The sequence below is a fragment of the Apis laboriosa genome, unplaced genomic scaffold (assembly GCF_014066325.1).
Source record: "Apis laboriosa isolate Shangri-la unplaced genomic scaffold, ASM1406632v1 scaffold9_cov152, whole genome shotgun sequence".
In the NCBI taxonomy this organism is placed as follows: Eukaryota; Metazoa; Arthropoda; class Insecta; order Hymenoptera; family Apidae; genus Apis; species Apis laboriosa.
In genome coordinates, this window is record NW_025224966.1 from 1,458,929 (window position 1) to 1,473,717 (window position 14,789).

The following is a 14,789-nucleotide window of genomic DNA, read 5'->3' on the forward strand; positions in this document are numbered from 1 at the left end:
TTATTAAAAAATTATTTTTTATATTTATATATTTATTCTTGCAGACATTTCTTCAATACTAATTACAAATTTTTGCTTTTAATTTAAATTATTATTTTTTTTAATAGTTTCAATAATTAATGGTTTAAAAGAGTAAAGATTCCCAATTATTACTTGTCTCTTAATAATCTCAAGATTTTCCAGTCCTTTATTGTAATACTCATTAATCTTCTTTTTATCTTGTACTGTTTTATTTTGTTGAAATTCATATCGAATTTTACGTAAAGTATACATCCTATAATAAATATGAGATTATACTTATAAGCTTATATTTATAAATATATGATAATGATATATGATAATGTAACTTGTAAATTAAATGTTTATAATATTTATTAATATAATATTCTTCATTATATTATATTTATTCATAATATATATATATATATATATATATTCGAATAATTATAATTTGGTTAATATCAATATTACAAATTTTATGTACAAGGAAATCAATAAAAAATAACATTTTAAATTACAAGAAAATAATTAATAATTATTAATTTCATAATTTATAACTTACCGAAAATTATAAAGATTCCATTTTTTAGTTTCTCGAATTAAGTTTCGATAAAGATTCAAAATATCTTTTCGACTAGCCATTATTTGTATGAACCATAACACATCATAAACTAAACATGTTATAGATAGATAACATGTTTTTACGAGTTTGTATTAATATTAAATATACAAAATTAATTTAAATTTTACACGATATATTCAATAAGTTAAATCATTAAAAATAAACAAAATAAATTAAATATTATGAGTTTGATACTGAAGAAAAATATTTATATTAATAATAATTTCATGAATAATTATATATAAATTAATATGCGAAAAAAAGCATATTTTTTATTTTATATCTCAAAATTATAAATCAACCTTAATTTCTTTAAATTTTAAAAATAAATCATATGCTTCCATTTTCTATAATTGATTTGTTAAATGATGGATAATTAAATAATTGGAATTTTTATAAGTTTTCAAAACTTTTTTTTTAATGCTTTGATTACATTTCTGAATGCAATTTTTATAATAAATAATTTTAATCTTTTTATCTTTTAAATAATAATGTTATAAATTTTCCTTAAATTATACTATGAATATGTATATGAAATATGTACATTTAATGGCTTATAAATAAAAAGTTAAAAAACGAAAAATTTTCGAAAATATATAAATATACATTTATATATTTACACTTCTATTAATTATTAAGAATTAATACAATTCCAATTTTGAATTTATATAATTGAATTTTTGATTCTAAATTTTGAAGTTACCATAAGTGAAGTTATAATGATTTTACAAAGGTTAGATTATATATTCTACATATATATTATATTATCTTAAATGCTTAAATATTTTTATAAATAATAATTGAAATAATTTTATAGGTGGAAAATATATAAATATTATAAGTATTATCAGAAAATATTATTTAATAGAACATTTTCTGTAGCTACACAAACTGAGACAAATAATGAAATAACACTATTAGGCCATAAATATTTAACAGATAATTGGACAAATATTAATGAAAATATAGTATCCAAATTAGGAAGAAATTTACATATTTCTCCATATCATCCTTTATCTCATATTCGTCAACGTATTATTAATTACTTTTATATACACTTTCATAATCGAATTGGAAATCCTATATTCAGTGTATATGATAATATATCTCCTGTAGTTACAGTAACTCAAAATTTTGATTCTCTTCTTGTATCAAAAGATCATCCATCTAGAAAACAATCTGAATGCTATTATATAAATCAGGATACTTTGTTACGAGCTCATACAACAGCTCATCAAACAGAATTTATTTCAATGGGTTTGAATAATTTTCTTATAATAGGAGATGTTTATCGAAAAGATGAAATAGATTCTACACATTATCCTGTTTTTCATCAAGCAGATGCTGTTAGATTATGTACAGCAGAAGAAGTATTTCATAATGTAAATGATTCTGAAGAATTAAAATTATTTGAACATAGAGGTATAGAAACTAATGAAAAGCAAGCTTGTCATACTTTGGAATCTATTAAAATAATGGAATATGAGTTAAAAAACACTTTAACAGGTTTAGCAAAATCACTTTTTGGATCAGGTATTTTTAAGAAGAAAAAACAATTTTATTATATATATGTATTTATATATATATATTTTATATATTTTTATTATTATTAATTGTTGCTTTAATATTATAATTTTAGAAATTCAATGTAAATGGATTGAAGAATATTTTCCTTTTACTCATCCTTCATGGGAATTAGAAGTTTATTATAAAGATCAATGGCTTGAAATATTAGGATGTGGTATTATGCGTCAGGAGATTTTACAGAAATCAGGTGCAGGAGAACGTATTGGATGGGCATTTGGATTGGGTTTAGAAAGACTAGCTATGTGTCTATATGATATTCCAGATATTAGATTATTTTGGAGTAAAGATAGTGGATTTTTAAATCAATTTAAAGTTGAAGATCCTAATAAAACAATAAAATTCAAGGTAGATTAATAAATTAATAAATATAATTAAGTATTATATAATATATTAAAAATTATATATATTAATTATTAATTAATATATATAATTAAATATTACATATATATTAAAAATTAATATATTAAAATTTATTACAGCCAATTAGTATTTATCCTCAATGTAAGAATGATATAAGTTTTTGGTTACCCGAAAATAAAAATTATTCATCGAAAAATTTTTATGATCTAGTGAGAAATATTGGTGGTAATAGGATAGAACAAGTTATATTTAAAGATGAATTCTTTCATCCTAAAATTAAGAAATTATCACATTGTTATACCATAATATATAGAGATATGGAACGTACATTATCGAAAAGAGAAGTAAATAATATTCACAAACAAATATGTAAAGATGCAGTTGAAAAATTACATGTTACAATAAGAGAAAAATAAAAAATATAAATAAAAAGAGATGAATTATTTGGGTATTGTTTATTTTTTTTTTAATGTTTGTATATATGTATATATATATATATATATATATATATATATACAATATATATTTGTATATTGTATATATGTTTGTATATATTGGAAAAAAAGTAGAATAATGAATAAACTCAAAAAATTCAAATGAATATATTATTACATTTTCTACATAAATTAATTATAAATATGTCATTAGATGAAATATTATTTATCTATAAATAGTAAGATAATTATATAATCTACAGTATGATACATTTCATTAACATTGTAATTAACAACAATTATATCTAAATCTACATTACAATTTACGCGTGAATATAAAAATTATTTATTATAGCAGTAAATATTCATGATAAATTATATTACATTATATTGTAATTAAAAGTAATAAATTTTATTTGAAATATAAAATAAAAATATTATCAAAAGAAAAAAATGATAATAGATAAAAATCTTGATCTTTAATTTGTAAAAAAATTTATTAACTTTGCATATGTTTATTTGTATTTTTATTTATTAAATACATTAAGAAAATCTCAAATAAAACATATGCTTTTAATTTGTCTCATAAACTTATTATATGAATTAAAATACTGTAAATAATATGCAATCAAATATATATACATAATAAACATGAAATGAAAACGAATAAAATGCTACACATTACATGAATATATTTTAAAAATGAAAATTATTGTTTATTAAAATAAATAAAGACAAAGAAGATATATATCTAATTTTCATTTTTTTAAAATTATTATCATTGCAATTGTAATCTGACAAATTTGAGAAATGTTTACACTATTAGCGTTATACGTAGCATAGCAATAATAATAACAGTCAAAATTTAACAAAATTTAGTCAAATTAACAAAATTTATCATTAATTTAGAATTTAAAGAAAAAAGAAGAAAATTGAATCTGATTTGTTCTAATGATACAATAAAATGCTTAATATTATATATTTAAAACAAAAGAAATTATAAATTATAAATTAATATTTTGTTAGAAATTATTTTCAATATTGTTATACAATTTTATATTTAATATTTTTTTTTGTAAAAAAATTTAAAAAATACTGAAGAATCTTATGAAATGCAAATTTATCTATTTTGCATTAGCAGAACTTGAATTAGAAATAATTAATTAACTTCAAAAAAAATTTTACTACTTTTTCAATTCAAAATTTTGTCAACATTTCATATATATTACTTTTATTATTTAAAGTGACAATGTTATGTAAAATTTAAGATAATTTGGTATAGCTAGGAGGAGAAAATTTTTTTCGTAAAAATTTCAAGATATATAATGGCATACAAGAAATTAAAGTTATAAGTAATACTTTCCACAGAAAATCAGTAGTCTTGATAAATTCAGCATCTGTGTTATAATTAAAAGAAAGAGTAATTAAATTTCTTTAATGAACTTATTCCTTATTTTTTGCAAACATATACTAATACGCACCAAAATAATCTTTGAGAACGACTAGAGATAATAGATAAAGTGCCAATGAGAAAATCTCTGCAAGTATCATAATATGATGCCATGTTCTAATAGTTAAAGCTACCATTATTAATTCCGTCAAGACGAGTGCTGTAAAACTTATGGCCACTATATGAATAAATTCATCTTCAAACATAATGAGTGCGCCGTACATTATAACACCTCCTAAAAGATAATTTAAAAAATTAATATATTGATGGAAAATTTAAAATTATTAATAAAAATTGTTGGATTTATTATTTATTAATCTATTAATTTATTTACCTTGATATATACTTATTAAAATCCACATAAAGAATGTCTTATAAGACAATGATCGACCCTTACTAAGTTCTTTATAAAGTTCTGGATAAGTAAGAGCAATTTTTCCCGATACATCTTTATCTAGTACCAAAGAAAATACGGGAAACATCGTATATATTGTTCCATAACTAAAAAAATATAAAGATTTATTTAAAAATCTTAATTAAAATATAAGATTAAGATACAGAATTATAAATTATTAATTATTCATATTTTATTATCATATTAATAATATTTAATTATCATATTAATAAATTATTTTCAAATCAATTAATTTTTCTTACCCAACCATTAAAAATCCTTGGTATAATGATACAGATGATAAATAAAAGACCGCAGAAAACACAGCTTGCATAGTAGAAATAATTAAACCTCGATGAATAACAAATTGACTTAAAGCAGCAGAGCGTTTGTAACTTCGACGTCCGTGAACTAACAAAAGATTGGCCAAATGACTAAACTGAGAAATGGAAAAATCTGCAGCCAAAGAAGCTTGTCTTCCTTCAAGACCTTCAAGACCTATACCTGAAAATATATATTAGTTTGAGAAACAGTTCATTTGAATATAAAAACATTATGATAATTACCAGCATCTGCTGCTTGTATCATTGATACATCATTTCCCCCGTCACCGACAGCTGCAGTTCTTTTGCCAGTATGTCTTTGAATAAGACTTACAACTTCCGCTTTTTGCGTGGGTGAACATCGACAGCAAACAACAGCTGGTGAACCGCATGCTAATTCCAAAAATTCTTGTTCATAATATTGTAAGCATACCTCTAAAGAATCTCCACTGATGACTAAGGCACAATCTTGTTTTTTACGAAACGTATTTAATTCCAAATGCGCATCTGTACGAGTTACCACTGATTTAAAAACATGAAGGCTTTGTGTCCGTGAAACTAAACGCGAAGATTTTGCTATACAAGTTGCCGTTTCTAATTTGTCACCTGTTAACATCCAAATCTAAAAATTACAAAAAAAATATTGTAATTTTACTTTTAATTAAAATGAACAAAAAAAAATTTAATTTCATGTATAATATAAATTCAAAATAAATTATACCTTAATACCAGCATTTCTTAATAACTCCAATGTAGGTCTTACTCTATCTTGTAATCTATCTTCAACACCAGTTACACATAATAATTCCATTTCTCGTTCTAAACTTTCTACAACTGCAGCAACTCTTGAAACACGATCACTGACGCTCATTCTTGCTGAATTATATCTAAAAGAAAAATATCTTTTATGTAGCTGATTTATTATTTTTAATCATTTTACAGCTATACACAAAAATTTTTTACCTTGCTTCAAAATCAAGATACTGTTCTTCTGTTAAATTCTTTTTTGCAACAACTAAAGTTCTTAAACCTTCTCTAGCCATATTACCACATTCTTCTTCAAGCCAATCATTATATTGTACTATTCCGGACATTACTACATCCGCACCTTTTAAGTAAAATACTATTTCAGAACTAGATTCTTCTTTCACTATTATTCCCATCCGTTTGGTTTCTGATGTAAATGGAAATATTTGCAAGATTGTATAGTTCAAAATTTTGCCATTTGGAGCTTTTAATTGCATGAAATTTAAATCGCGTTTCACTAGTGCTAATCCCATCTCTTCCGTCCATTTAACTAATGCTACTTCATCTGGACTAGAAGCCTGATAATTACGTTTTTGTTCTGGTACATAATAATGTTGATCTGCTTCAGTTTGACTGAAATAAAAATAATTTAAATACATATATCATGTGGATTAATTATCTTTCAAAATTACCTTTGAATAGAACCAGAATCTCCTGTTTCTGCTGTCTGTACGCTCATTGTATCCAAATTAGCTGATTTTGTTATTTCATCATAAACTGGTGTTACATTGTGACATAATGCCAAAGCATGAACTGCATCATATATTCTAGTACTTTCAGATCTTCTTACTTTTCCACTGTGTATAGATGTTGATGGTTTTACCGGTGAAGTTTCAGAATTTGCATAACATGTTTGTAATACGGTCATAACTTCGTCAAATGTTTCTTGACCATAAGATATCATACCCAAATGTAATTTTTTGAAAACCATTTTATTCTGTGTTAATGTACCAGTTTTGTCACTTAATAAATATGAAATACGTCCAAGTTCTTCTGGAATAGTAGTAGTTCTGACAACAGTTCCAGCAATTTCCTTATCTCTTTGTATACACCAAGCATAAAAAGCTTTCCCCATATCTAAATTTACTCTTAAACTGATTGGTATTATATAAGAAAATAATAAAACAAAACGAAACATATAACGATACCATGGCCCATTAAATCCTTTTAAAGACATCATTACTAATGCTAATCCAATTACAGCACAAAATAAAACCTATAAAAATTCATTCAATAATATGTATTTTATAAATTGAATTATAAATTATATTAGATATTAGATATTTTTATAATTATAAATTACTTTTGTCAATTGATTTATTTCTTGATCTAATAAACCAACTTTCGATCGTGGTGCAGAATGATTCATAAGAGATCTAGTTTCTTGTCCAGTATAAACTACAACACCAAGAGCTGAACCTGATGCAATTGCCGTATTGGCCCATAGAGTATTATCCACACCTAAACTTTCTTCACTGCTATATCCATCATACTATAAATTGTAATATAATTATTATATACATTTATTGTATATATTTATTACATTTATTATATTGTTGTATAAATATTTAAGATAAAATAATTGAATATTTCAAATTTTACCCTTGTAAATGTTCCAATAAAACTGTGAATGTCTTTTTGTGGTTTCTCAACATATATGCTAGCTTTTATATCGAACAGTTGAGAATTATTTTCTAACTTTTGTGTAACTGGTACAGCTAATCGTAATTTCCAATCTGTTTCTCCATCTAATTGATCAGTTCTCACAAAGCATGCACCAGATTTTTCTGTGGTTCGTAAAAGAACCAAATCAGCTGGAACTCTTTGACCTTTTTCTACAATAACCTTGAACAAAAAAAATAAAAAAAATAAATATTCTATTTTTATTCCTTTTTTTATTTTTATTTAATTATATTTCCATTTTCTTACCAAATCACCCACTCGCAATTTAGAACTTGGTACTAATTCTGGAGTATCAAAACCTTTTACTAATCTATAATATTTTTGGGCATTGACTTCTTTATCTCTCTTGTATCGTCTAAAATCATCAATTGCTTCTCGACAAATTGTAACAGTTAACACAAAACATAGAGGTCCCCAATATGTATATAAATATCCTATTCGTATATCTGGTATGAATTGTGATATGGCCATAAGCAAAAAATATAAATTTAGAAAAAATTTGAACTGTTGGAAAAGAACCTAAAAAATAATTAATTAATTTAATATTCTTATTCTATATATATTTAATAACATAATCTACAATATTCCTTACCAGAGGTAAAAATGTGACAATATTATATTTCTGGTTTCTGATGACATTAGTAGGAAATTTTTCATGCATTGGTTGACCAATTTGAATAACCCTGGCTCTTAATTCACGTTCTCTGCAACATCTTCTCCACATCCAGGTACAACATCTAAAATAAGACAATAATATATACAAATACAGTAGATAAAGAAAGAAAAAAATATAGCATCAATTCTTCGTTTATTTATTAAAATTTTTTGTTAAAATATATAATACTATAACCATAATAATTATAATGATCGCAAATGAAGAGAAATATGTTAATTAAATAAATATAAAACATGGAATATATATAATAATAGTTACTGTATTGAAATCCAGTTAAACATCATGGAAGTAATCAGTAATATATATTGAATTATTTAATAAGTTCTTGCAAAGAAATTAAAAGATTACATAGAAATCGAAATTTTTTGGAGGAGTAAAATGTACGTCACCTTGTCCACGAGTTGTCATTCCGCGGTTTAGATATTAACGGAATATCTTCTTTTGATAGCCTTATAACATTGCTTTGTGTCTCCATTTAGATATTTCTTTATTACAAATCATATAAAGAAACACTTATATTAGCTTCTTGTTAAAATAACACTGTCTAAAAAGTATTCTTCGATATTTAACACAATTCTGTTGTGACATCATAACATCCATGAAATACGAACTTACAAGATGAATTCACTAATTTACTACAGTGACTTACACTATATGTTCTATTTAATGTATAATTTCCGCATTTCTTAAATATTTTTTATTAAAAATAAAATTTTTGCGAAATCATATTTTTAATTATTTAATTTTAATAGTAAAATAATAAATTTAATTCTATTATAAAAATTATTTTCATTTTTTTCAATTAATTATAGTATATATATTAAAAATCAATTTTTAAGTAATATTATTATATATTATTTTATTTTTAATATTATCATGTTATTATTTCAAAAATTCATTTTTGTATTTTGAATATTTTGATATATATCCATGAATTTTTATTATTTGTTATGTTGGCTACCATTAAAGAATTACCACTAGAGGATTATAGACTTATTTTCATCGAATATCATATTTATTTTTATTCGATTTTTTTCAATGATTCATTATTAAATTTATAACTTACCCGCAAAAGCAACTCCTGAGGAATACAGAAAAATTATTTATTCGTCGTCTTCGTGAAGTTAAAAGTCGTATACTATCTTCAGAAGGTTGGAGAAGATAGTCAGTTTCTTCATCCATTTCAAAATCTCGCTCATCCGAGCTTAAACGTAATGGCATTTCTTCTAACCGCATATTTTTTTGACTAATCACTCGATAAATTTTCTTTTCCATTTACCACGAATACACAACTATTATTATCTTTATGGTATATTACATATGCAGCATATGTAATATATGATATATGTAAATCATATACATACATTCATAAAAGCAAACAACATACATACATATTTTTATATATTCATCTATACATCTTTCTTTCAATGACAAAATATGTTACACATAATTTTCACGTAACATTATACATATGTATCATATAATATTAAAGCATTACACTATCTAAATATACGTACGCTACAGGTACGTACGTGATCTTTGTACCTTGTTTAGTTAAATAGAATCGTGATTTTTGGTAATTAACATTTTGTATTTATTTTTTAATTTTTCAATAACAATATTTAAAATGACACTGTCAATTGACATTTTATCGATTGATTTACTGATCTTGTTTATTTACGAAATACGAGCATACATGCGATATACGTGCATACATGCCCAATGTTCTTCTTTCCACGTACGTACATGTATACATCGCGAAAAATTTTTCAAACAACGACAATACCATTGTGTATTAAACTTTCGAATCATTTCAATTTAAAACAAGAATAAATTCAAATTTGACGGAATTTCAGTTTATTCTTAAACTAATCATTAATCAACGCGATATCTCGAACTTTTACAATGGGTGCGGCCATGTTAAGTACTCAATAATCACGTGATTCGTTTGACATGCTTCTTTGGACGCATGCTTGCATGATTTGAAATTTTACGTTTTTACGTTTTCAAATCTAAAATTATAAATTTAAATTACAACAAGTCTTGATTTTTTCTATATTCTATAAATAATATTTTATTTTATAGATTGTGTGTAAATAGATTAATCATTATAATATTTATTATTCAAGTACAACTTTATAATGTAACGCTAATTTTTTTATTGTATCCTTAAATGTTTCATTTTGATATTCTCCATTTTTAAATAAATTGTGAAAAAGTTGTGTACACATTTCTTTTTCGTTTTCTTTCATAAAATTCATTGTCAAGTAAAATCGATTACATTTACTCAAAATGCATAAAATATCAATAATGAATTCGATATTATTCACATCCGAAACATTTTGTAAGCATATGTCTATTAGTTCGACAAATAATGTTGGAGGAATTTCTGTGTAAAAAATTTTCTCTCGTAAGTTATGTCTGAAATAATATTAGAATAAATAATAATAAATTAATAAATAAATTTTCTTTTTTTAATGTTTCGATTTAATTAAATAAATAAGTTACCTTAAAATTTTAAGATAATTAAATTTTTCTTTATATTCTTTAATCGTTTTCCAAAATTGTATAAATTGATCATATGTAATGGGTATTTCATTTTTAAAAATATTTTCATTCTCTTTTAATTTTAGACGATCTTTAGACTGATCTTCTTCTGGATTGTTAAACGGCATCATATTTGAATTATTGGTACAAATAATAGGATTCCATAATTTTTTTACCTCATATTTAATATCGGAGTGTTTTAAAGGTTTTAAATGAGCAGCATTTACCTGATAAAAAATTTAATGTAGATGGATAATTCATATTGATAGATAATAATATTTTTCTAAATATATTACTACCATTTGTCTGAAATCTTCATATGTAGGTACATTTTGTTCCACTGCTCTAATTTTAGCATCATTTTGTAATTTATATAATTCATCTTCTTTAAGAGCCTCTAAGAGTTCTAATTGCATATTTTTATAATCTATAGGCAATCTTAATTTGCTCATTTATCACGATTCGAAGTTTTGAAAATATTTAATTTTTGAGATAACACAATACACGATATGATAATACACGATGAAATGAAATACTTAAGGTAATAAATAATCATTATCTATATCGTGAATGGTTGCTATAGTAAGTTGCTATGGATACGATTATGTTGTATCAATACATAGTTTGAATAATAAAATTAAGTAATAAAATTTAAAGACAAATTGTAATCATAAGAGTTTATTAAGATATTATTAGCTTTTATATCGATATATCAATATATTTGCAAAATAATGATAATATTATAAAATAACATTATCTTCTGATGTTAAAATCTTTTTCATTGTTTTGCTCTGTCTTTTTTTGTATAATTTATCATGAGTTCTTTTCATCTCTAAAATTTCCTTCATTTCTTCTTTGTCCTCTTCCTAAAAAAATGTATATTTTATTCTATTACAATTATTTATCTATTAAAAATTATTATAATTCTCGTTATTTTTTACCGATTGATTCAATCGAAGTACCAATGCTCTTCGACCATCAGACATTGGTTGAGAATAATCCATTAATTTTTTAAGTCTTTCATCAGGGCTCACTCCTCTTTCAACTACTAAAACTATACGTGCCCACTGTAATATTTAATTAATTGCAATAAAATTATGATTACATAAAATGATCGTAGGAATGGAAAAATAAGAAAAAGGAAGAAAAACATACTTGTCTTTGCCATTCATTTCTTGTTTCTGCAATTTTCTGATATGTATTTCCCATCATAGCAATTAACATATTTACCAATAATATAGCAACGATCGCCATGTACACTACAAATAAAAACTGCAATAAAATGAATTTATATATGTACATCGAAAAGTATTTGAAAAAAATAATTTTGCGGCAAATATTATTTATCTAACGCACCTTGGCTTCTATCTCGTGTTGCGTTCTTTCAAAAGCACCATAATAATCTCCAAAGTTTGTCATGCTCATCAGAAACATTGCCATTATACTTTCTATTGGTGATGGCATTGGATTGCTCATCGAATCATCTACTCCTTCCGGTGTATTTGGATTATCGAAAGATAAAAATATAATATAATATGCTGAAAAAGGAAAACGACAATCTTTTGAAAAAAAATGAGAAAAAAAGAAAAAAAAGTTACATAATTATATTGGATTAGAAAGAAATACAAGACAATGTTTGGATATATGTTTCAAAATAATTAAGTTATATAATGAAATAAATAGCTACGTAAAAGAATACTATGTGATACGTATTTGTAAATATATATATATATATATATATAAAAATAAGATAATTGAATTGGCAAGATGCCTAATGTAAATAACATGTTATGTTTTAGAATGGAAGATATCTCAATGCAACAATATGTGTCAATGTCATTTGTTATGCAGTAAACTAGGCGAGCGATTAAGTCATAAGGCAAGCTTGTATCGTATCGTCTACTTGGTCGTTATACATTTTGATTATCTACAAGAAAAAGAGAAAATACGTCATCGACATGTTTGCTCGTGGGTATTAATTTAATCGATCAATTTACTCTTACTTGAATCGATCGTAAGTTTATTTTTATCCGTGATCTACGTCCAAAAGCAAGATATGATGCATCTGTTATCATAAAAGTTTCTGATTAGAGGAGAGGATTGATCGTAATAGAAATAAAAGAACATAATAATCTAATGCATCGATCAAATTAATCGCGAGATGAAGAGGAAGAAAATTTCAGAATTTTCAATTTCTTTTGGATTAAAATTTTTCTAAATATTTATAATTTTTCTAAAATATTTTACCTTGGGAAAATCCCATCACGAAGACCAAATAAATGGAGACGAAACGGAGCAGATCGCCCATTATCATTCTGTAAATCATGACGACGAATGGACCGACCGTTTTGAAACCTCTACAGAAAAATAAAAAATACGGTGCCGTAGTTAACATAACGACAACAGCTAGCATATCTTCAACTTGGTCTGCGCAAATCAATCTTAAAAATGGGAAGGTTAACAATATACAGCAGGAAAAGAGAAACATTACTCTGGACGGTGCAGTCATCTAAAAAATGATCTCCTTCATTAATATTTCATTACATCACCTACCAATTAGATTTACGTGTCCCTTACTAGATTTTCAATAAACATATTAAGACCTAGAAATCTGGCTTCTCGTAATGCTGCAAAAATATAAAGAGCGGCCGCAATTTCCATTAATACCTCAGCGGTCAATCTAATCTTTCCCGATAACGTATCTAGATGCATTAGTCTGCATTCTTCTGTAAGATTGTTCCACCTAACGTTTAAAACAAGCAATTTGAAAAATCCGATAAAAAGAAAAAAATTGTTTACTTCGTATCAATCAAAATTTGTGGAAGAAACTAAATCAATCAAAAGTGCAACATACCAGTTGTATTTGCTACTACTGCTGCTAAATATCCCATCGTTGAATAGAATCGTCGTATTTATCGAAAGGATAGTTTCATTGATTTTCAAATTATCGATCGGTCCAGTATCGTTTGTAGAGTAGAAATGTTCGGTTGCGGATGTTTTGTAAGAGTGGTTAAAAAATTCGATCTCGTTTCTGGATCGATTCGTCGTGAGTATATCGTTCAAAGCGGATGTCAGATTCTCGATGATATCGAGCTTCAGCTTATCGAAACGGGTTCTTGTCAAATTCCAAGGATATTTCACGTTCGAGACGAAAACGGCGGAAACAATTTTATCAAGAAGAAAGGGGAGATTAGAATTGTGGAAAGGATTCGAGGTTCGATTGATGGTAACGTTGGAGACGGGAGGATCCACTATTGGTGAAATTGTCGACAATTCGGTGGGCGTAAGTGGTGTCTGAGCAATGGGATTGGAAACGGATGATATCGTCGCTGGACCGGGTCGAAGGGTGAAACTGATCAACGATAGGACAAAGTAAAAACAAAATAGGAAAAATTGACGATAAAATCGAAATTTGACGAATGTGTTCCACTTGGCGTTCAACAGATCAACCAGAATTCCGTCCATCAGTTCCAAGTGCTCATCTTTTTCCTGTATATATAAGAAACGTAATTTTTTCGATGGATATAAATAGAAAGCGAAGTTAAGTTTTTTAACTCACGCCGAATACGACCAGATTTAGAGCGGAATTATGACTAATGCTTCCCGTGTCGACATCTATAGTGTCGACTTGCGAGAGGGGATAAGCTGCGCACGTTATGCTTCCGATCTGCCAATAGATCTCTCGCTCGATGTTTAAAATGTGAAAAAACATTTCGATCTTTGCCAATTTCGCCGACAATGTCAAGGGCGTTAAGTGTTGAGCATTCCTGATCGCTAACGATGCGCCAACTTCGTACGCCATATCGAATGTGGCCTTGTATGCGGAATAATCGTTAATTCGATCATTTACATTTATTTATTTTCCCCACGACGAATTTCTTACCAATTTTTCGTAAATGACCAACA

General features: G+C 25.5%; 5 protein-coding genes across 9 annotated transcripts in view; 1 reads left to right on the top strand and 4 right to left on the bottom strand.

Annotated features, from left to right (window-relative positions):
* Positions 1-2: 2 nt before the first annotated feature.
* On the bottom strand, positions 3-665 carry LOC122719794 (protein bcn92). The gene is made up of 2 exons (XM_043945948.1): positions 563-665; positions 3-274 (listed from the first exon to the last, which is right to left on the bottom strand). Exons 1-2 carry the CDS (start codon positions 640-642, stop codon positions 79-81), a joined length of 276 nt encoding a protein of 91 aa, XP_043801883.1. The 5' UTR covers positions 643-665; the 3' UTR covers positions 3-78.
* A 625-nt stretch (positions 666-1,290) lies between these two features.
* On the top strand, positions 1,291-3,005 carry LOC122719772 (probable phenylalanine--tRNA ligase, mitochondrial). Its single transcript, XM_043945914.1, has 4 exons — positions 1,291-1,355; positions 1,440-2,155; positions 2,262-2,554; positions 2,689-3,005. Exons 1-4 carry the CDS (start codon positions 1,342-1,344, stop codon positions 2,983-2,985), a joined length of 1,320 nt encoding a protein of 439 aa, XP_043801849.1. The 5' UTR covers positions 1,291-1,341; the 3' UTR covers positions 2,986-3,005.
* A 1,241-nt stretch (positions 3,006-4,246) lies between these two features.
* Positions 4,247-9,703, bottom strand: LOC122719739 (probable phospholipid-transporting ATPase IIB). Of its 3 annotated transcripts, XM_043945857.1 has the most exons (14): positions 9,403-9,512; positions 8,726-8,821; positions 8,253-8,397; positions 7,907-8,179; positions 7,580-7,822; positions 7,281-7,469; positions 6,610-7,193; positions 6,134-6,550; positions 5,892-6,057; positions 5,414-5,792; positions 5,111-5,351; positions 4,788-4,954; positions 4,485-4,688; positions 4,247-4,400 (listed from the first exon to the last, which is right to left on the bottom strand). In XM_043945857.1, the coding sequence occupies exons 2-14, from the start codon at positions 8,809-8,811 to the stop codon at positions 4,267-4,269; spliced, it is 3,228 nt and encodes a 1,075-aa protein (XP_043801792.1). In that variant the 5' UTR covers positions 8,812-8,821; positions 9,403-9,512; the 3' UTR covers positions 4,247-4,266. The 3 variants fall into 3 exon arrangements, with proteins under 3 accessions (XP_043801792.1, XP_043801790.1, XP_043801791.1); XM_043945855.1 differs by lacking the exon at positions 8,726-8,821 and having other exon boundaries at positions 9,403-9,703; XM_043945856.1 differs by lacking the exon at positions 9,403-9,512 and having other exon boundaries at positions 8,726-8,928.
* Positions 9,704-10,380: 677 nt separating this feature from the next.
* Positions 10,381-11,350, bottom strand: LOC122719787 (coiled-coil domain-containing protein 103). The gene is made up of 3 exons (XM_043945940.1): positions 11,183-11,350; positions 10,845-11,110; positions 10,381-10,757 (listed from the first exon to the last, which is right to left on the bottom strand). Exons 1-3 carry the CDS (start codon positions 11,333-11,335, stop codon positions 10,457-10,459), a joined length of 720 nt encoding a protein of 239 aa, XP_043801875.1. The 5' UTR covers positions 11,336-11,350; the 3' UTR covers positions 10,381-10,456.
* A 258-nt stretch (positions 11,351-11,608) lies between these two features.
* The window catches only part of LOC122719741 (transient receptor potential cation channel subfamily V member 5), a 5,369-nt gene continuing 2,188 nt past the window's right edge, over positions 11,609-14,789 (bottom strand). Inside the window, exons 7-15 of one of the 3 annotated variants that reach the window (XM_043945858.1) lie at positions 14,767-14,789; positions 14,443-14,697; positions 13,738-14,372; positions 13,461-13,626; positions 13,131-13,392; positions 12,240-12,421; positions 12,039-12,155; positions 11,825-11,950; positions 11,609-11,749 (exon numbers count right to left, since the gene is read on the bottom strand). The exon at positions 14,767-14,789 is cut by the window's right edge and continues 131 nt beyond it. In XM_043945858.1, coding sequence (XP_043801793.1) covers positions 11,624-11,749; positions 11,825-11,950; positions 12,039-12,155; positions 12,240-12,421; positions 13,131-13,392; positions 13,461-13,626; positions 13,738-14,372; positions 14,443-14,697; positions 14,767-14,789 — 1,892 coding nt within the window. In that variant the 3' untranslated portion in view covers positions 11,609-11,623. Of the gene's footprint in view, positions 11,750-11,824; positions 11,951-12,038; positions 12,156-12,239; positions 12,422-12,671; positions 12,811-12,886; positions 12,949-13,130; positions 13,393-13,460; positions 13,627-13,737; positions 14,373-14,442; positions 14,698-14,766 lie in introns of those variants that run through there. The other 2 variants (XR_006347680.1, XM_043945860.1) reach the window with 2 other exon arrangements.